At 41.1% G+C, this 22,830-nt stretch overlaps 1 protein-coding gene and 2 non-coding genes across 3 annotated transcripts; all 3 read left to right on the forward strand.

Moving 5' to 3' along the window:
- The first annotated feature begins 1,557 nt into the window (after positions 1-1,557).
- trnam-cau (transfer RNA methionine (anticodon CAU)) lies at positions 1,558-1,629 on the forward strand. Its single transcript has one exon. It is a non-coding gene; the product is annotated as a tRNA-Met (tRNA).
- Positions 1,630-3,513: 1,884 nt separating this feature from the next.
- Positions 3,514-3,585, forward strand: trnaq-cug (transfer RNA glutamine (anticodon CUG)). The gene has a single exon. It is a non-coding gene; the product is annotated as a tRNA-Gln (tRNA).
- Positions 3,586-7,586: 4,001 nt separating this feature from the next.
- On the forward strand, positions 7,587-10,343 carry LOC127526430 (histone H4-like). The gene is made up of 2 exons (XM_051921899.1): positions 7,587-7,869; positions 10,267-10,343. The coding sequence occupies exons 1-2, from the start codon at positions 7,587-7,589 to the stop codon at positions 10,341-10,343; spliced, it is 360 nt and encodes a 119-aa protein (XP_051777859.1).
- Positions 10,344-22,830: the final 12,487 nt, after the last annotated feature.

Here is a 22,830-nt window from a genome sequence, read left to right on the forward strand (position 1 = left end):
GCTTATTGACTTTTGACACACCAAATAGCCTCTATGTCTGGTCACTAAGCAGGTAGTGGATATAAAGATAACGAGGTTCTACAAGTACTTGGGGGGCCACATCAATAACAGGGTGGACTGGTCTCAGAACACAGAGGAACTATATAAGGAAGGGCACAGCATGCTCTTTTTTACTTGGGAGACTCAATAGTGACATCCATCACATCTTCTGTGACTCTTTGATAACCAGTATGGTGTGTGTTGGGCTGGTAAGATCACTTCAAGAGAGGCCACTGAATGTACAAGCTAACTAAAAGGGCAGGCTCAGTTATAGGATGCATTCTGGACCATCAGCAAAGGAGAGAGGTAAAACAAAACTGAGTGGCATTATGAACAATGCTGCACATTCTCTCCATGACACACTAACACTGAGGCGTTTTCTTTCTTCTTCCTTTTTAGTCATTCTGGTATATGTGTGTATATTTGTATTTATCTGTCTATTTATGTATTTATTCATTTAAAGAGCTTTTATAGAAAGCCAAATTTCCCCTTGGGGACAAATAAAGATCTATCTATCTATCTATCTATCTATCTATCTATCTATCTATCTATCTATCTATCTATCTATCTATCTATCTATCTATCTATCTATCTATCTATCTATCTATCTATCTATCTATCTATCTATCTATCTATCTATCTAAGAGCAGACAAGCGTAACTGAGGGATGTCCAGCTACTGACATTTGAATACATTTATGATGTTGTTGTTGCAATAATTTGCAGAGCTCTGAATTGTTGTAAGGTTTATTCAGTGAGGCAAAGGCATGTTACTGTGCACTATTTTGTTTCCTAAGTATAAATTCTAAAACTTCACAATTGTACTTTTCCAAACAAAATGTATTTTCCAGATGACTGGATAAGCAGGTTTGAAAGATGGAAGGACGAATGGATGTAATTGGGTAAAGCACGATGCACATAGCCACCGACTATGTTCGGCAACAATTATCCATCCATCCATTATCCAACCCGCTATATTCTAACTACAGGGTGACGGGGGTCTGCTGGAGCCAATCCCACCAACACTGGGCGTAAGGCAGGAAACAAGGGCGCACACACACACACACACACACACACACACACACACACACACACTAGGGACAATTTAGAATCGCCAATGCACCTAACTCACATGTCTTTGGACTGTGGGAGGAAACCCACGCAGACACGGGGAGAACATGCAAACTCCACGCAGGGAGGACCCGGGAAGCTGCGCCACCAAGGCAACAATTATGACTTTAAAAAAAAAAAGATTTTAACTATTGTATGATACACAATGTTTCAATTGAATAATAAATGTATTGCTTTTCTTTTGCCTTGTTATTTTTATACTCTGGTGTCTTTTGTGATTTAGTTATAGTTTTGAACATTTGAGACCTATTTAAATAATTTTATGGCACCGTTAAGTGATCATTTGGTTTACTTTTATTTTATTTAAATAAAAATAAACTGGATTTGATAAACATCGGCGACATGTTGATTATTTATTTATTTAATTTACAAGTGGACACAAATATAGAGCAGAGTGGCGCAGCGGAAGCGTGCTGGGCCCATAACCCAGAGGTCGATGGATCGAAACCATCCTCTGCTAAAAATTTATTTTTAACCTTTTATTATTCTGTTCAAAGCATCAATTGTATCTTCCTGTTATGTAACATTACTTATTTTGCAAAGTTGTTGTGCCAATAACATACTGAAATAATGTTTTCCTTTTAAAGCTCCTTGCAATGGAGCATATTGTCAATCGTTTTCTAGACGAGTCTATGCTGCTGGGTACAAGGCGGGACCTCACCCTGGTCATTGTATACCCACACGTCTATCTGCACTCAGTAAGGGTTTCCCAGCGGAGAATTTCACATTAGATAGATAGTTCCTTTCTAAGTAGTACCTTCTAGTGAGACAACGAAGTAAACATAAAACGGCCTTATCCAATGTACAAAACATACACACTGTAGTAACCAGCATTGTCACCTAGAGACGGGGATGGAGAGGCGATCGATAGCAGGGTATTCACAGGTGTCCTGAGTTCTACGTTCCTGGAACCCAAGGACATTTCTCGTTATACCTTTCAAGTCCGAGAAGGCTCGAGAACGCTGGTGGAGATTGTCAGGACAGTATAAACACGGCGATGTAAATGATAACGGAGAGACGTGGAAAGGGACACCACACGATCTGTAACACTGTGAGAGTGCAATAGCCCGTCTAGAGAAGTGACTGTTATTTTTACGGAGCGGTTTACATGGCTTTTACAGCGTAGTTTATTTCTGCACGAAGACTATTGTACATCATTTGTTGTGGAAACAATGCGCCCATTATTTGGCTTAACTCCCATTCGTTATGGGTCTTATAGTCTTTCTATCTCGATGCTCTACAATAATGTATAAAAAATGGGCCCCAAGGAAATAATTTTTGTTGTCGCGTTTTATCTAGAGAAATTCGACACGTTTAATATTGTAACGGGATTGGAATGGAATGGAATTTGCCGCTTTACACTCCGATGGGCGCTCCCAGCTGCTTATCTCATTTGCCCACACATAAACACCGCCTGCCCAGTGGCGTCGTTAGGCAGGGGTGTTCCAGGGCTTTAGCCTCCGATCTCAAGCGTGTTGCCCCTAATCTTCGAGAGACGTCCCCCAACATGTTCACAGAAGCTAGACCTATAGCCCCTGATCTTTGAGCCTTGTTTCTCCTGTTCAGCTCTCGGAAAACGGCCGTGGACAGCGCGAAATCATCACGCCACCCCCCATGCGGTTTTCAATCGGACGCATCTGACAGTAAAAGGTGTATTACAGAGGTAGGGCTAAATTCTCGCGTACCCGGGGTCACAGGTAACTTGTCTGTCTCCCTGTTCCTGCCCTCCGTGAGCCGACCTAATACTCGGGTACACATTAGAGCCACGCAGCCAGGGGGATGGGCTTCAGCAGCGGTGACACGCCCCTCTCAATTTCCGCTCACTAGCGAGGATTTCAAGTCCGCTTCTCCAGGAATCCCATCATTTTGGACTTGGCCTCTCAAACAGTTAGTCCCTCTTATATCCGGACACAGGTATGCTACAATATGTTTCGTTTGCTTCTTATTTTTTACAATTTTTTTAGAACATCTATAATTGCTTTTTGGGCAACATAGGAAATGAACAGGTACTGCCATCCAAAGAGTCTCCTAAGACACTCAGAAAACTTCAAGTGAGCTCAACTATGAGGGAAGGTGAGATGTCACAGGTAGGAACTGCGGAAATTCTCACCAGAGGTAAATATAAACTCTTAAATGTGTGAAGGTCGTCCCAAATATGAGACGCAAAAATGCAGTGTATGCATCTGGTAAAGATTCCGAGGGTACAGAAGTATTACAAGTATATTTACATTATTAAAAAAAGCACTGAAAAGTTTTTAGTATGTCAAACTAGCACCTAAAATGTAAATAAACACGTTACAGTGCTTCGCCATTACCGTATTTACTGTAGAAAAGTGCTTAAGACGGTTCCATAGTGCAATGGTTAGCACTCTGGACTCTGAATCCAGCGATCCGAGTTCAAATCTCGGTGGAACCTGTTTGTCTGTCTTGGTTCATAAAACTCGGACGCACGAAATAAAGAGACGTTACTGTTCGGTGATAAAAGTTCAGAGCGAGTTTTAAAAGCATACATTTAAAAGGACTGTAACTGGTTACTTCACTTGCACACTTCGTGAAAAATCTAAGGCAGTTTACTCGGGTTTGTGCGTTTTTAAATATCTGCAGTGTGGATAGCGGCTGACAATTGAAGTTAATCTGCTTGCAGGGGGACTGTGCAGACCTCCAAATTCTCCTGGAAAGCACTTACTTGTCCTTTGGCTCTCACAAGTGATCAATAATCTGAGGTAGCTAACATCTGTTAATATTAATAATAATTACTATTTGCTAATATTAATCAGGTAATATTTGTGTTCTCAACACCCTCCATCCAAAATCTATAAAAACAATCGGAGAATTATTTACATTGCAGGGATTTCTTTTCTTACCCCGAACGGGGACCATTTCTTTCTCTTTCTGTATTTTCTTCCACATAGAGATATTTGAGGGCACTTTTTTACATGCACAAATTTAACATGATATGAGTGATTTATGATTTATAAATATGCCACAAGTGTGAAGAATTTAGGAACATTTATTAATTCATACAGATGTCTTATATACTTTGCACAAGAACTTTTTGGGAAGTAATTGTACATTACAGTTTTGAATCATTCATGTTTTTACAACTTAGGATATGTTCAGTATTTTTCAAATTGAAGTTACCTCTTCACTGTAATGGTATATTTTAATTTGTAACATGACAATGATTTTTGAAGTGAAGCATATTTTTTTAAAAATTCAAAAATCTAAATAGCCTGCTCTTGTGTTTTACAATCGAGCTAATGGGTGGAACGCATATTTGTCATGTTCCTGAGGCATCGTTGTAACAAACAAAAGTAAACTGAAAAAATGTAATTTTACCACAGATTCTTGGTATTATTTAATTAAGGTTAGGCTACGATTCTTGCTTATTTTTCTGCTCACAGTGGGTGTCATAGCTGGTGTTATGATACCACCATTCCCCTTCTTTCTTCAAATTACAACCCCAAGTCCAATGAAGTTGGGACGTTGTGTAAAACGTAAATAAAAACAGAATACAATGATTTTCAAATCCTTTCCAACTTATATTCAATTGAATACACTACGAAGACAAGATATCGAATGTTCAAACTGATAAACTTTATTGTTGATTTGCAAATCTACACTCCTTTTGAATTTGATGCCTGCAACACGTTCCAAAAAAGCTGGGACAGGGGCAGCCAAAGACTGGGAAAGTTAAGGAATGTTCAAAAAACACCAGTTGTGAACATTCCACAGGTGAACAGGTGAATTGGAAACAGGTGTTTGTCATGATTGGGTATAAAAGGAGCATCCCCAAAAGGCTCAGTCATTCACAAGCAAGGATGGGGCGAGGTTCACCACTTTGTGAACAACTGTGTGGGCAAATAGTCCAGCAGTTTAAGAACAACGTTTCTCAACATACAATTGCAAGGAATCTAGGGATTTCATCATCAACTGTCCATAATATCATCAAAATATTAGAAAAATCAATATTAGGAGAAATCTCTGCACGTAAGGCTGAATACCAACACTGGATGCCCGTGACCTTCGATCCCTCAGGCGGCACTGCATTAAAAACCGACATCATTCTGTAAAGGATATTACCACGTGGGCTCAGGAACACTTCAGAAAACCATTGTCAGTTAACACAGTTCGTCGCTACTTCTACAAGTACAAGTTAAAACTCTACCATGCAAAGTGAAAGCCATATATCAACAACACCCAGAAATGCTGCCGGCTTCTCTGGGCCCGAGTTCATCTGAGATGGACTGACGCAAAGTGGAAAAGTGTGCTGTGGTCTGACGAGTCCACATTTCAAATTGTTTTTGGAAATCATGGACGTTGTGTCCTCAGGGCCAAAGAGGAAAAGGACCATCCGGATTGTTATCAGCGCAAAGTTCAAAAGCCAGCATCTGTGATGGTATGGGGGTGTGTTAGTGCCCATGTCATGGGTAACTTGCACATCTGTGAAGGCACCATCAATGCTGAAAGGTACATACAGGTTGTGGAGCAACATATGCTGCCATCCAAGCGACGTCTTTTTCAGGGACGTCCCTGCTTATTTCAGCAGGACAATGTGAAGCCACATTCTGCATGTGTTACAACAGCGTGTCTTCGTAGTAAAAGAGTGCGGGTACGAGACTGGCCTGCCTGCAGTCCACACCTGTCTCCCATTGAAAATGTGTGGCGCATTATGAAGAGCAAAATACGACAACGGAGACCCCGGACTGTTGAGCAACTGAAGTTGTACATCAAGCAAGAATGGGAAAGAATTCCAGCTGCACAGCTTCAACAATTAGTGTCCTCAGTTCCCAAACGCTTATTGAGTGTTGTTAAAAGGAAAGGTGATACAACACAGTGGTAAACAGGCCCCTGTCCAGGCTTTTCTGGAACGTGTTGCAGGCATCAAATTCAAAATGAGTGAAGATTTGCAAAACAACAATAAAGTTTATCAGTTTGAACATTCGATATCTTGTCTTTGTAGTGTATTCAATTGAGTATAGGTTGAAAAGGATTTGCAAATCATTGTATTCTGTTTTTATTTACACAACGTCCCAACTTCATTGGACTTGGGGTTGTACATTCTGCTTATTATTTTACTTTTCATCTTCAGTTCCGTTTCTTAAGCAGTTACAGATGCATGCTCAAATTGTAGGATTACATTCTCCCAAACAGTGCATAGTTTTCACATTATACATTCTGTGTGGTTAATTTACAAAGCCTACAGTGAGAGATTTGGCACGGCAATGATGAGTACACATCAGAGAGTCTTTGTACTTTATACACATAACAATACATCTAAACGGATTACACTGCATTAGTATTTTTAATAAAAGTATTAGATTTTTGTGAAAGAGCCAAACAAACTGCACATATTACAAAAAATTCTCAGAAAATGAAAAGTACACCGTGTGCAACACAGCCAAGCTGTGATGAAACCAACTTCTTCTTCTTCTTCTTTGTCTTTTTATGGCAGTTAGCAGACCCACCTATGGTGCATTACTGCCACCAACTGGACTGGAGTGTGGTGCAGAATAAATATGAAGTAATCATGTTTTCAAGGAGAATGGAGGTACAAAAAAATGTTATGAGAGAACAGGCGTCAATGATGTACAATAAATAATATCAAAAACAACCATGAGAAAAGAAAACCTCACTTTACTCGGGTCACAGAATCCAAATACCACTTATCCCCTTGTGGTTTCTCAACATGCAAAATGCATTTATATTTTGCTAAAATATTTTAAATACTTCCAGAAAAACTAGCATAGGGCATAAATGTGAAACATATCCATTAGGATTGAGCTTTTCAATTCAACATCTGTCTCTCCACCTCATTCATCCAACAAGGGTCCTGACTGAAGTGACCTGCTTTTGGGTAACGTGTATCAATAACAGAGATTTAAAAAATTATATTTTAAAATTCCAAAGCCTTATCTACAAACTCAACCTGGCTGCCCTTAACTAGCCCAAAAGAAGAAATGAAAATTAACAGAGTACTGAATTATACTTGCTAATTGTAAAGGAAAAAACACCTGATAAAATGCAAAAAACTGCTTACATACATAACACAAAACAATTATAAGTTACTATTGAAATTTCTAAAAAAAAAAAAAAAAATTCCATTTAGAATTAAAAAAGGTCACATCAAATATAGTTTTTAAGAAGACAGAAAGTGTATTATTTAAATTTTGAATATGGAAATTTTGTTTCACCAGGTTCAGTTTCGGATTTACGTGCATCTGCTCTCAATCAGGAGAAAAGTAAAGCCGAGTGAGCTCGCGGTTTGAATCTGAGCGCCCATTTTAGAAGTGCGTGTTTCCTAATAGGTCCGGTCAATACCTTTACAGTACTTAGCTTCGGTTTGTTCGAAAAGTAGTCTACGGCAGTCTGTTGGTGTTTATTTTGTGTTTGAAAGCTAACGAATAGTGAGTGATAATGTCCGGTCGCGGAAAAGGAGGAAAGGGCCTTGGCAAAGGTGGTGCTAAGCGCCATCGTAAAGTTCTTCGTGACAATATCCAGGGTATAACAAAGCCTGCCATTCGCCGCTTAGCTCGTCGAGGTGGAGTAAAAGGAATTTCTGGCCCGATATACGAAGAAACTCGCGGAGTGCTTAAGGTTTTTCTGGAGAATGTGATTCGAGATGCCGTTACTTACACAAAACACGCAAAAAGGAAAACCGTCACTGCTATGGATGTCGTCTATGCGTTAAAACGGCAAGGTCAGACACTATATGGTTTTGGGGGTTACGATATGAGTTAGTTAATGTATAGAAATCAATGGCTCTTTAAACGTTCATCCAGGGCGACTGTTACTGAAACCACGCTGCCGCCTCACCGCATTATAGTAAGAACTTCTATACTGCTCAGAGAGACTGTGTATCCTTGGGCAGAGGAGAGCAGGCGTGTCATGTGACTCTACTGGCGCGACCGCATGCTTTTCAGTCATGTGATTTGCCGCATGCTCTGTGGCGCCGTTCTCTCGTGTACTCTTTACTTGAATGTGTGTGCCGCCATCAGGCCGACCTTTTTGTGTCTCCTTTCCTTAATATACAACATCTATCGACTGTTTAATAAAACACGTCCGTCTGTCTGTCTGTCTGTCTGTCTCGGAGTGTGTGGTCCCTCTGAGCAATCTGATTGGTCAGTTTGGCTTTGATGGCTCCGCGGTACGAAAGTTAGACATGGTACTTGTGCAAAGTTCAATTCCTGATTGTGACTTTTATTATTATTAATTATTATTATTATTTTCACAAAAAGTGTTAAAATAAAGCATTTCAAATAAAATTACGTCTGGCCGCTAATTACTAATAGGGTGCAAGTGGAGTTGCCTTCAAAGATGGGAAGCATTAGCAAGAATATGATTGATGTTTTCACAGCAGGTAGTGGCGGAAAACCTTAATGTTTTTTTTTTTTTTTTTGTCTATTATCTTTTTCAGTTATATTTTTTTTTGTCTAACTGCTATAAGTAGGATGAGTTTATTCAAGTTTGCAGGCCCTCAAGGTCACTCCGGACTTGAAGTATCAGGTATCTCTCTGAGTAACTTAATACATGATGTCCATATATGGCCTTATTTATATTAGATGAATACGTCATCAGCCGTATGCTAAACATGCCTCGGTATATTCACACTCTCTAGTTGAGATGGACCGTTAAACATTACTGGGCTCTTTAGTTAGATTGGCCAGCAGCCACATCAGAGAGTACGTAGTTTGAACACCCTTTTGGACTCTGCAGCAAAGATAATAGATATATGTGTGTGTGTGTGTTTGTGTGTGGTATCTAAACGAAATAAATAAATAAAAAATTGCATTAAGTATATAAGTACCAATGAGCTGCGTATACAAACATAATCGATTAAAATGTCAACACTGATCCATTATAGATTACCCGCAGGAAGACGAATTACAACCACCGCATTTTCAGTTTACTGTGAACTGCTATTTGTTAAGTTGACCAGTAGATGGCACTGTTACTCCAGTTTCCAAATGTGGGCACTGCGTGAGGCTCAGGACGGCGTTCGTCTACTGAAAGTGAAATGCCTTACGTTTAAATACAAATCTGTCCAGTTGAAACAAATCGAAATTAGCGTCTGAGAACAAAGTAAACTACAGCGTATTGCCCTTCAGTGTTATCCGAGATTAATATTAATATCCTGCTCATTCCTAATCTGAAACAGGGTTATCATGGCGTATTTACATTTACGAGAACAACATGTTATTAACCGTTAAAGTGTCGGTTATAAACTAAAAGTGCACTAAACGTGTTAATGACTAAAGGTGACAGAAAACTTCAGCAACACACAATTAGCGGGTATGGAATCAAACGCTGAACAGAAAGCTCAAACAAAAAGTCTCTTAAGTGTTTCAATGCTTCAGCACGGCAAGATGGCTCAGCCGGGTTCAATTCATTGGCAGTGAAAGCCCTTTAGATAGAATATCTCACTCTATGGTTTGCTTGTGCAGATATCTCAGATGAGACAGGTGGACAATATCATGTCTTACTGTTCTCAGTGACAGGATCTCCTCAGCTCCTTCCAGCCCAAGATGCTTGGCAGCTACCAGAACATATTTTTGTCCTTTCAGCTCCATCATCTAACACAGCATTTGTGTCTAATGTCCTCAGTTCATTCCGTATTCATGCAGGGACCACCTTTAGCTTCACACTTCCTGGGTGGCTGACTTGATCGACCTAAAATCGAGGTGAAGGTGTGCTTACAGTGAAGATGCTCTGGTTCTCTGCAGCAGAAGTAACTTCATGAAGTACACTATATGCTGACGACCACATGTTGAGCAGGGTATCTTCATTGGACAGCTGTCCAGCTTGTGATCTCAGTTGCACCTCCAGCACTGGTTTTGTTTCTTAGTCCACTTCTTCTTGTCTGTGGGACTCAGTTTGCTGAATGTTCCACAGGCACTGAGGTGGTGTTCATGGTTATTGCAATGTGGGCAGCATGACTTAGAGAGGTCCTGCTTCTTAGCTGTGCTTGAAGCTTTGGTGTCTGTGGATGAAGCACCAGATATTGCAGTAGAAGGCGTGTGCTACTCATGTCCCATGAGACCTGTACATGTCTTGCATGGTCTTTGTAAACTTGAAACGTTTCCGCTCTCGTTGATAGGGTCCGCCCTTGATGGCCTCAGACACACACCGGGGTATCTGTATGGCTTGAGTTTGCCAGTCAAGCCACTCATCTAGATCTGGTAGTGTGGAAGTTCTGGCACTGCCACTCCTAATAATGAGCTTGTTGAGGCCGTGATCTCCAAATGTGTCTCCATAGGTAACTGGCAGTTTATCCAGCAATGTATCTACATGAGACACCCAGTGCAGTTCAGATCTATAGAGACCATCCATAGAGTTAAGCAGACCCACCAAAATGTTAGCAGCAGCAGCAAAGTTCTGAAATCCTAGAGCATCATCTGTCTGTAGAGCTGGCATATTCAAAATTAACTTCAATTGGCATTGAACAAACTGTCTTGGTTGACCATACGTCTGCTCCAAAGCCTGCCTAGCACTGGTGTATGGATTGGGATATTCAGGTACCCTTTAGCTACCTGGTAATCAGCGGGCAGCTCTAAATGATCCAGCAGTACTTGACACTTATAGTCCTCAGTTAAATGATGGTGAGCACCGAGGACATTGTCCAAACCCTTCTTAAGCTCACTTTGGTTATGATACTCCATATGATGAAGAAGTGGCCATGTCCATTAATCCAGATCCACAAGAATCAGTGCGGATAGAGATGTGTGGAGGAGGCTGCCTTTGGTAATGATGATGTGGAATTACACTGGGCAATGAAGACTGGAACTGTGGCTACAGTGGAGATGGCACTGACTGCACAGGAGCTGGCACTAATGATGGCACATTTGAAACCAAGGCTACAAGGCGTGTGTTGAGCAGGAATCTATCTATCTATCTATCTATCTATCTATCTATCTATCTATCTATCTATCTATCTATCTATCTATCTATCTATCTATCTATCTATCTATCTATCTATCTATCTATCTATCTATCTATCGTAGAAGCCATAAAGAATGGACAGACATCTCGAAGAACAAAATCTTATCTGGCCAGGGGACTATAATAGAGGGACAGCGTAGATGGAGGTACTGTATATCCCACTCTGAATGAAGTCTAATTCTAATCTCAGTCTGGGGCCAAGACTAAGGGATGCACTGGGGGAGTTTATCTACCAAAGACAATTTATCTTACAGAACAATAGGTGGCAGGGCTTCTCTGTCAAGGTCTCAAATTGGATGCCAATAGGGTTGCTTGGGAGCTGTAGTTCTGAAAAGCAGCCCTGTTGAGGTCCCCAGGGTCCCACTAGAGGACGCTACTGGCAGATGACCTCCTTTTTTTGGAGAGCTTCCCCATGACCCAAAAGTGCTTCCACCTTACAAAGCCAAACAAATCCTGATGCAATACAATTCAATAAGAACTGATCCTGAAGAGCAGTAAACAACATCAAAATATTTGCAAAAAAAATCTCCAGCCACTAATGTTGAATAATCCAGACATATGACATCCAGTCAAGTGCTTGTGGAGGTTCACGAGGTTCTGTTGACTTCATTTGTTTTAGAGGACATCACTCAACAGGTGAGATCAAGAGCTTCTGTTTCAAACATATCATAGATGAAGGTCGGCTCTAGATGATAGTGTTACTAACATATTATAGTCATATGGAATGGTGATCTAAAATAATACATATATATTATTAGTTTCTAAGAGTTGTCACCATATAGATTAGGGCATTTTTCTTAACTTGTACTCCTGTCTACTTTCTGCATCTCTCTGACTATCCCACTTCTTCTTTGCCATCCTCTTCCTCTGTATACTCTCCTGTACTTCTCCATTCCACCACCAGGTTTCCTTTTCCTCCTTCCTCTGTCCAGATGTCACTCCAAGCACCCTTCTTAGTGTCACCCTTATTACTTCTGCTGTAGTTTCCCAGCTGTCTGGTAACTCTTAACTGCCACCCAATGCCTGTCTCACCTCCTCCTAAACTCAACCTTGCAGTCCTCCTTGATCCTTGGCTCTTGTACGTAACCCTATGTTCACCCCTCTTCTTAAAATATTTATTCACCACAGCCATGTCCATCATTTTTGTAAAATCCAGTATAATCTGACCTTCTTCATTCCTCTCCTTGACACCATACCTACCCATCACCTCCTCGTCTCCTCTGTTCCCTTCACCAACATGTTCATTGAAATCCGCTCCAATCACCACTTTCTGTCCCTTGGGTACACTGTCAACCACTTCATCCAACTCACTCCAGAATTTTTTTTTCTCATCTATCGCACACCCAACTTACGGGACATAAGCACTAACAACATTCTTCATCACTCCTCACCTTTCCAGCTTCATAATCATCTCTCTGTCTGACACTCTTTTCACCTCCAAAACACTCTTGACATGCTGTTCCTTCAGAATAACCTCTACTCCATTTCTCCTCCCATCCACACCATGATAGAAAAAATTGAATCTCCCTCCAATCCACCTGGCCTTACTCCCTTTCCATTTAGTCTCTTGCACATACAATTAATCAACCTTCCTTCTCTCCATCATATCTGCTAACTCTTTCCCCTTATCAGTCATATGGCCAACATTCAAAGTTCCTACCATCAGTTCCACTCTCTTTACCTTCCTCCTCTCCTCTTTCCTCTGGACACATCTCCCCCTTCTTCTTCCCCTCCTTTACACAACAGTAGCCTGATTTCGGCCAGCACCATGTTGGCTAACAGTACTAGTGGCGGCCATTGTTAATCTGGAAATCTGTATTGTTGTCTGCATCTTGACGTGGCAAAATTTGACACCAGACTCCCTTCCTGATGTAATTCTCTCCATTTAACTGGGGTTGGGACTGGCATGAAGAAACACACTGGTTTGTGCATCCCTGTGGCTGACATTCTCCAGAAATTAAAACTGTTTAGTCTCGAGCAAAGGAGACTGGGAAGGGACCTCATCCAGGTATTTAAAATCCTCAAAGGCATCGATAAAGTAGATTGAGAAGAATTCTTTGAACTTAATTGAGATTAACACATACTCAAGGAAGCCGGTGGAAATTACGGGGATGTGCATTTGGATTGAAGACAGAATGCACTTCTTTACAGAGTTGTGGGAATTTGGAACAAGCGATTGAGTCATGGAGTTGAAATGGAATCCTTGAGAACCTTTAAAAAGGATCAGATTGACATTTTGGGACAGCTTAGCTATTAGCTAAACAAACCAGCTTGAGGGTCTCCTCTCGTTTGTCAGATTTCTTCTGTTCTTGTTTTCAGAGGTGTAATGGGAGGTGAGCACACTTGTGTGTAACTAAAAACTGGTGTACTCGACATTGTGTAAATACGTTTTACTGACTTCAGTAACCTTGCAGTGGTGCACATTAGTGTTGTTGTCTCTCATTATTGTTTATCTCCTTGTTTTGACTTTCTCAGAAGTGGAGATGGGAACTGCGCCTTTAAGGGAGCACATCTACTGAGGACTGGACAAATGGACAGGCAGGAAGAAGCTTAAAGGACACAGAAATCTCCAAAGAGATGAAGGATATTGAGATCTAGAGGACCTCAGTAGTTGCCTTGGAGCAAAAAATGTTTTTATCCAGAAAGGTACCACTTACCAGGGGAAGACCTGTGCCCCACTGTCTTGAGGGGGATTGTTTAACCCTTTGTGAAAGATACATTAGGAAGGATTATTCTCAGGTTGCTTTGGAAAAGGTGGTAGGAGTTCATCTGTGTTTTCTGTCAGTGAAGCTTCTCCATCTCTCACGTTACTTTTAACTGGGGTTCATCTGGTCATGGATTGAACTTTTGTCACATCAGAATTGATATTTTATTGACAGTTAATGCTACATTGTGCTCATCTTGCATTTGTGAATTTTGCACATATGTGTTGATTTTGTATTTTGTGTTGTGGTCTCAATGTTGTTGCCACGTTTAACTGCTTATTATAATTAAGATGTCCTGTTGTTGTCAAAGTAGTGTTTTGTAGGCCCCCATTATTATAAGAAATATTCAGCAGTCAGTAGCTGCAGGCCTGATCCAAATGATTTTGCAGAATATTGGGGCACCGGTACAATCTTCACCCAAAATGATTTCTTCCTCTTCATCTCTCCCCATTTCTCTGTGAGGTCAGTGTGTGTCTGATCGACCTTCTCCACACAGCTCAGTCCTACACCCCTTACCCTGTTAGACCCTTCAGATCTTCCTTTCCCTTATCCACTTCAGCCTCCCCCCTCTTCCTCTTTGTCATGCCCATCACTCTTTTGCCCACATATTCATTGTCTCTCCTCATCACTTATCCATGTAGCTTTCACCCAACACTGCCATTCAAATTCCTTGTTACTTTACTCTTTTATTTCATGAGCTGCAATGAGGCCAAAGTGCTAAAAGTGAAACAGAAACAGGAGGAACCCTCAAACTGCTTCATGGCTCCCTTTGTGTCTGCAGTGCTGCTGCATCGGCTGTTGTGTCAAATTCAGGTCACTTGTACCTCTGGGAAGAAACATCAATTAGACCGCAAAATTTAGTGACATTTCATGACCAGAGCTGGTAAAGAATTCAGTTCTAAGGGACTTGGACAGCACACAGACTTGGGCAGATTTGTGGCAGCTGAAATTCAATGTCAGAGAATGTAAAGTACACATAGAAAGTAAAAATGTGAGGTTTGAATACACAATGGGAGGTCTGAAAATCAAAAGTCCACCTTATGAGTAGGATTTAGGAGTCAAAGTGGACTAAGCGATCGACTTCCAGACAGTGTTCTGAAGCCATTAAGAAGGCTAACAGAATGTCAGGTTATATAGCGCCTTGATGTGTGGAGTACAAGTCACAGGAGGTTCTGCTCAACCCTTATAACACACTGGTGAGGCCTCATCTGGAGTTCTGTGCGTAGTTTTGTTCTCCAGGCTACAAGAAGGATACAACAGCACTAGAGAAGGTCCAGAGAAGAGCAACGAGGCTGATTCCAGGGCTACAGGGGATGAGTTAGGAGGAAAGATTAAAAGCGCTGAGCCTTTACAGTTTAAAGAAAAGAAGATTAAGAGGAGACCTGACTGAAGTGTTTAAAATGATGAAGGGAATTAGTCCAGTGTATCGAGAAGGTGACTTTAAAATGAGTTCATCAACAACACGGGGACACATTTGGAGACTCCTTAAGGGTAAATTTCACACAAACATTAGGAGGTTTTTCTTCATACAGAGAAGCACAGACACTTGGAATAAGTGACCAAGTAGTGTGGTAGACAGTAAGACTTTGGAGTCTCTGATCCTAACCAGGCTTTTTGGAATGGCCTTCTAGCTTTCCTATTTTAAATCACTCCTCACTGATGTGCTCCTCTCTATTGCAAGTCTTACACTAATTTTCAGTTGAATTTTGCTTTGCTTTAACACCAGTTGCCCACTGAAAGGACCAGCAACTTTGACACAGGACGTACATTCATGAAACGTTAACTGACAGCTGATCTCATGAAGGTCACCTCCGGTCCCAGACACCATTTTAAGCACAGACGATGTTTGTTATGGTGGTATCAATACATCCTGCCATTTTAGATCACGTTCTAACCAGGCTACAGCCTTGATATGCCAGTACACCTCGTCTAGCTGTGGGTTCGGTTATGTGCCCACCATTAACACTTGTTATTAACCCAGCTGACTGAAATGCAACAGTGAGGCTCTGGATGGGGAGACATATTGGTGGTTTGCCTCTGCCATGGATTAGTAACAGCTAGGAACACACCATACTCCTCATCTTCTTCAGCAAGGGCTTCAGTGCCATTTTGCTAATTTTGTGTCGATTGAAATTGTCTAAAAATTGAAATTGAAAAACTCTAAAGTGATAAAAATGTGACTAAAATGTTACAGAAACTCAAGTCTTTGAAGAACACGTCATGCTGATTCATTTTGATCTTGGAGATACAATCACATTGGGGTTAAATTTCACCATCTATAAATTACACTTGTCATACATCTAATCCAATGATGGAAAAAGGCTGCGGATATCATAATCAGACTCCAGTTTTTACTATTGATGTTTAAAGATTACATTAGCTGTACTTTATGAATTGAATCGTTTCTGTAATATCAGCTTACTATCATTTACAAAACTTTGTTATAAACCCTTAGAAAGTGGAGCTGTGACCTCCGAGGCTAAGAGCTGTTTAACTAGCGCATGTTTTATAGGGAAACCTCAGGGGCCAAGTCACCTTCTTAGTGTGTTACATGAATAACATTTACATGAGACCTCAGAGGCTGAGCGCCATTACTTACTGTGTGTTTGAGAATAAAACTTCAGAGAGCAGGCAGCTTAACTTACTGTGTGTTACAAAGTCTAAATATTAAAAGAATACTCAACAAGTATGAATATTCAGACTGTGAACCACAGGCATGAGCCCAAAGGGGAAAAAAGGGATTGTATGGCTTCAACGTTAACACACTTGATAGCGGAGTCAAAGATCAGACGTAGTTTAACAAATTAACAATTTATCAACAAACTCCAAATTATACACAGGAACAGAAATAACAGAATTCCAAATGTATGGCGTATAATAGCTAAGAACACGATTGTTGTAGAATCTTTCAAATTGTGTGTTTGGTTCTGCCTCTTTATATGTTGTTACTCAAGTGTTATTCATAGCGAATTTGCTGTGTTCGCCATTTTTCATCAAATTATTTACTGATGATTTGGCCGGTTTAGGAGAATTATTATTTTTTTTTTTAATACAAGCGCCTCATAATGCTTTGCATGGTCAGTGTGACACCCTCCTGAGCTGTGACAGCCAACATTGATATGACGGCCCCCCGGGTATTCAGTGCTGATCATTTGCATTACAGACTCTGTGGGACGAGTTATCTGTGTGTGTAATGGGCTAGAATTCAGTATTCTAAAGAAAATGAGATTTCGGTGTGTTGCTTAGTGTAATGGGCTATAAACCAGTGTTTTAAAGAAAAGGCAGCATTTCTGCTACAGGTTATTGCTGATGGCTATCTACAGGACATAAATATTTACCTGTCTTGCTAAAGAGTCACCTGCTTTGAATAGTCAGCCTGCTTTGATTTAGTATCTCGTCTACACACGATGTGGGGATACACAACTGTCTGCTTCCTTGGACAATTAACAAGTTCTGGGGACATTGGTTTCTAATCAAGTACTCAAAGCAAATGTGTTTACAATATTTGTTACGCAGAGGAGATTGTCTTGCACCATTGTTTTCACTGATTACCATGTTGATCTATGCAGAGACTGAAGCATATATATATTTCTGGGAAAAGAAGAATAAAAAAAGAAGAGAACAGAGAAGTATGGTCTGAGACTCGGCACTGCTGTCTGTTTCTTTTATGCTTTACACCATATCGCTGTGGCTACACCCTTGTACCTGGCACAGGTTCTCCTAGGCCTGAGGTCGGTAACATGTGCTTGAAGCCAAATGTGCAGGTCGATCTTCGAGTTCCACATCAATATAAAAGAAAGAGGCGCTTGTCCTCTGTATGGATAATAATTAACCATTTGGTACGGTAAGAGTGAAAAGAAACCTTGAAAGAGCCTGACACCCCCCCCCCCCCCCCCCCTCAACAAACATAGGAGACTATGAAATAAAATAATAATAATAATAATGAAAGGTTTGCTACTATTTACCATTTCTATCTTTTTGATAGAAGAAAAAGTGCAAAGCATGAGCACAGACAGTTTGGAGAGTCTTCAGCGCGACTACAACAAACAGAACGAGCCAGCGTCTTGAATCACGATACACCACTTTGAATTTTCTGCATTTAACAGATATCTACATATTTTTTCTGACTATGATTCTGGTTTTTCCACATTGTTTTCATGAAATATATGATTGCACGTCGCTGACTGCGTTCTCTCATCTTTGATCTCAGGGAGGCTCGGTGGTGAAGTGGTTGGCACAGCTCAGGTCACCTAGTTGGCCACAATAATTGGTCCTGTATAGTTGGCAGACGTTTCTCTAACCCTCAGGGCCTCTTTAAAGTTGATGGCACCATTATAATTCAGTCAAATCTTGTTCACTTAGTCCTTCCCCATTGGCTTTAATGCATTTTGCCAAGTTTGGCGAATATCACAAACATTTCCATGATTTCGGGGAACTCACTGCGAATCAAACTCAGCAATGTTCCCTCATCACTAGTTGTTACAAAGCCTGAGGGCAAATGACTTGCTCAGTATGGACCACCAACTGACAATGACACCCTCGCAGATCAATAATCATCAGATGGACTGAGGCGAGACTCCTCAACTCCTAGGACTGTCAAGCTGACATAACTATTATTAGGACTGACAAATGACAAGGCAAGTCTGTTATGCAGCCAGACAGTTCCTGCTTCTTAGAAAAGACCAAAACGTTGACTTGCTTTCCCTCAGACAGAGTTGGCTTTCTTGAATGTCTTTTCAGCAGACGATTGTTTAACAGTCTTGTGATTTGGGTTCAGAGTTTCACAGCAAAAGTCATTTGAAAAACACTTTATTCTTGAACTTGATGAAACATTCTTGATGGCTTTATTATAAAAGAACAAAACAGCAAAAGTGATCAGTGAAATAGAAAGATGGCCCAGAGAATGAACTGACTGAAAGGCACTTCAGTGGATTTAAAGAATTCTATTATCGTGAAAAAGTCCTTTTGTGTGTAACGTGTGCAGCTGATCCTGCGAGCTTCAAATCAGCGCCTGACCCAACGTTTGTCTTCTTTGAGACCAAATCAACTCTACAAAGATAAACTGCAGTCCTCTCACTTACAGTGGCCTTCAGTTGTCGTCTCCCCTGTGGTGGATTACCTGGAGGTGCACCATTTGTGATCACACACACACTCTGATGAGTAGACAAGTCATCGGGTGATGCAGTTCTTAGGGTAGACATCTGCACTCACCTCATATGATGGGCTGATTAATAAAATGTTCTTCTGTCAACACTCTCTCCAATATCAGACACCCTCTTTGTGAAAACTACTTGACATATTTTTAAAAGAAATAAGGCTTCTCTTAGGGATTCATTTCTCCACAATGGTTTTGTTTGCTTACTTTTCCAGACAGGAGTGAACGTCACTCTGGAGTCCTGAAGTCTGCATGTTATTCTGGAGTGATGTCTGCACTGCGACTGCTGTTATTCTGTTAGGTTTGCTGTCAGGGCTCAGTGCAGTACTTGCATTGTCCATAATAGTGACTCCTTCTGTAATTCATATGGTGTGATGGTCACTGGTAACACATCAGGATGGGGCTGGAATTTTTATTTTGTTTTATAAGGCCTGTTGATCTCAGCACTGGCACATTCTCAGAGGTGTTATTCCACATGTGGTTCATCTCAGATTGTGTTTCTTCTCTCCTGTGTAAATGTGTTTGTGGCCCTGAAGACGACTCTCGTGGAAGAATTGTTTCCCACATTCACAACAATATGACTTTTCTCTCGGGTTGATTTCTCCATTATCATCATGAACCTCACTCTTATGTCATGGTATCCTCTGTGTCCTGTCTTTATTTATTCTTTTAGGTTCACTGCTAGGGCTCTCTGCAAAACTTGCATTGTTCCTAACAGCACCCACTTTTGGAGCTCGTAGGGTGTAACTCTGAAGGGTAGGAGGAGTAAATCTGCTTAAATGATCTTTTTAACAAGCCCTGTGGATCCAAAGGACCCTGGGAAAATTTCAGCTGTTTTCACATTTAGGTCCACATCTCTCATTGGATCTCCTGATATTTTGTTATCTTCTCCCACGCTCTGTTTGAGACACAGTGATATCATGTGGGACTGATAAAGTGATTATCCAGGCATTGTCTGAATGTTTCTTCTCAACTACAACATCAGCTTTTCTGGCTGTGAATTTTCTGAAAGTTACAACTGGTATAAAGTCTTCATTTTCAGAGATTCTTTCTAGAACTGGGATGTCATATTTTTGGCTCAGTTTCCAATAAAGCAGTTGGACAGTTGTGTCTTTCCATGAAGAGGTTAGTGGACAGGAGTATTTTAAATCCTGCAGTAAGGTTCAGTACTGTTTCCACCAGTTTGTTGCCAAATCTGCATTGGTTGCTTTTTCCATTTCTTTGAAAATAAATTGCAAACAACCTTGCATGTGATCCACAATCTAAAGTGGCCATTAGCAAGTATTCATCACCTTCATGGTTTTCATCCTCCTGAGCTTATAGTAGCAGATCTGTGTATTTCTCAATGCATTTGTGGTCTCTCCAGTTGTGTTGTTTCACCTCTCTTGGTCAACCTTATTATTTTCTTTTTGTTTTTTTCCCAAAATTGTGTCACCTCACTCTGTGCAGACCTTTTGGGGTAATGGCAGGCACTCCTTTGGTTTTGTGGATTGCCTAACCAAGCTTTATGATGGAAGCTGATCTTGGCTTTCCAGTTCAGGCTGTAATATTTTACAAATGTGGCAATCCTGGGAGCCAAAAGTGAATGCTGGCACTCGTATGAATGAAGATCTGCGTCTGTAATCGACTTCTGTTTGGTGATTTCCACTTTCTGCCCTGTGAAGGTAAAGCCTTGGCATGCATTGATTTTTGTATTTCAGTTGGTTGGCTGGAGCAACTTTGTTTTTACATCCACACTGTTGAGGTCTTCATGTGGCCACTCTATGACCCCCAAAGCTATATGAGATGACATGGTTTACTGGCTGATTAACTGGTGGCAATTTGTTCCTCACTGACAAGGAACTTCTAAGGATCATTTTTACTCTTTTTGTGTATTCACTGCTGATCTTCAGTCTCTGCTCTTTACGGTTTATATCTGCACCCTCACCAATCTCAAGTATTTCTCAAGTCTCCTTTTGGTTAAGTTCTCTTATTGGATAATCTTCAGCAAGGATGAGCTCAATTTTACATTAATGAAGGCTACTTTGGTGTATTTGTCAAATCCAAACACTACTCTTTTGTGTGAATTCTTTTGTGGCACTCAAGATGGTCTCTACGTGAAAACTGAATGTTACCACATTCAGAACAGCAATATGGCTTCTCTCCTGTGTGAGTTGTAATGTGTGTCTGAAGAGTACAACTGTGAGAGAATTGTTTTGTACATTCAGGGCAGCAGTACGGCTTCTCACCTGTGTGGATTATTTGGTGGATCTGAAGAGTACGTCCTTACAGGACCTGAGCTACTCCAGAGTCACGAAACGGGCCCTCATATCCAGGCCACAACCTTTTTGAACTTCCTCCATCAGCCAGAAATCAGAGATTAATATACACCAAAGGTTTCTTTTTTAATTTCTCCAAAGACCATCAAGCTCACAAATGGTTAATTCAGCTGAATCAGACTGACTACCCCCCCCCCCCCCCCCCCCGCCTCTAAGTAGCACTCGGGACGAGTATATACAGTGCATCCAGAAAGTATTCACAGCGCATCACTTTCTCCACATTTTGTTATGTTACAGCCTTATTCCAAAATGGATTAAATTCATTTTTTTCCTCAGAATTCTACACACAACACCCCATAATGACAACGTGAAAAAAGTTTACTTGAATTTTTTGCAAATTTATTAAAAATAATAAAACTGAGAAATCCCATGTACAGAAGTATTCACAGCCTTTGCTCAATACTTTGTTGATGCACCTTTGGCAGCAATTCCAGCCTCAAGTCTTGTTGAATATGATGCCACAAGCTTGGCACTCCTATCCTTGGCCAGTTTCGCTCATTCCTCTTTGCAGCACCTCTCAAGCTCCATCAGGTTGGATGGGAAGCGTCGGTGCACAGCCATTTTAAGATCTTTCCAGAGATGTTCAATCGGATTCATGTCTGGGCTCTGGCTGGGCCACTCAAGGACATTCACAGAGTTGTCCTGAAGCCACTCCTTTGATATCTTGGCTGTGTGCTTAGGGTCGTTGTCCTGCTGAAAGATGAACCATCGCCCCAGTCTGAGTTCAAGAGCGCTCTGGAGCAGGTTTTCATCCAGGATGTCTCTGTACATTGCTGCAGTCATCTTTCCCTTTATCCTGACTAGTCTCCCAGTCCCTGCCGCTGAAAAACATCCCCACAGCATGATGCTGCCACCACCATGCTTCACTGTAGGGATGGTATTGGCCTGGTGATGAGCGGTGCCTGGATTCCTCCAAACGTGATGCCTGGCATTCGCGCCAAAGAGTTCAATCTTTGTCTCATCAGACCAGAGAATTTTCTTTCTCATGGTCTGAGAGTCCTTCAGGTGCCTTTTGGCAAACTCCAGGTGGGCTGCCATGTGCCTTTTACTAAGGAGTGGCTTCCGTCTGGCCACTCTACCATACAGGCCTGATTGGTGGATTGCTGCAGAGATGGTTGTCCTTCTGGAGGGTTCTCCTCTCTCCACAGAGGACCTCTGGAGCTCTGACAGAGTGAACATCGGGTTCTTGGTCACCTCCCTGACTAAGGCCCTTCTCCCCCAATCGCTCAGTTTAAATGGCTGGCCAGCTCTAGGAAGAGTCCTGGTAGTTTCGAACTTCTTCCAATTATGGATGATGGAGGCCACTGTGCTCATTGGGACCTTCAAAGCAGCAGAATGAACTGAATTTACCACAGGTGGACTCCAATTAAGCTGCAGAAACAACTCAAGGATGATCAGGGGAAACAGGATGCACCTGAGCTCAATTTTGAGCTTCATGACAAAGGTTGTAAATACTTATGTACTTGTGATTTCTCAATGTTTTTATGTTTAATAAATTTGCAAAAAATCTCAAGTAAACTTTTTTCACATTGTCATTATGGGGT

The sequence above is a fragment of the Erpetoichthys calabaricus genome, assembly GCF_900747795.2.
Source record: "Erpetoichthys calabaricus chromosome 1 unlocalized genomic scaffold, fErpCal1.3 SUPER_1_unloc_5, whole genome shotgun sequence".
In the NCBI taxonomy this organism is placed as follows: Eukaryota; Metazoa; Chordata; class Cladistia; order Polypteriformes; family Polypteridae; genus Erpetoichthys; species Erpetoichthys calabaricus.

Excerpts from the sequence above, each read along its gene's own strand:
- LOC127526430 (XM_051921899.1), top strand. The coding sequence starts at position 7,587 with ATGTCCGGTCGCGGAAAAGGAGGAAAGGGCCTTGGCAAAGGTGGTGCT. Across the intron at positions 7,870-10,266 it reads CTATGCGTTAAAACGGCAAG|GGTCCGCCCTTGATGGCCTC; the intron begins GTCAGACACTAT and ends TCTCGTTGATAG.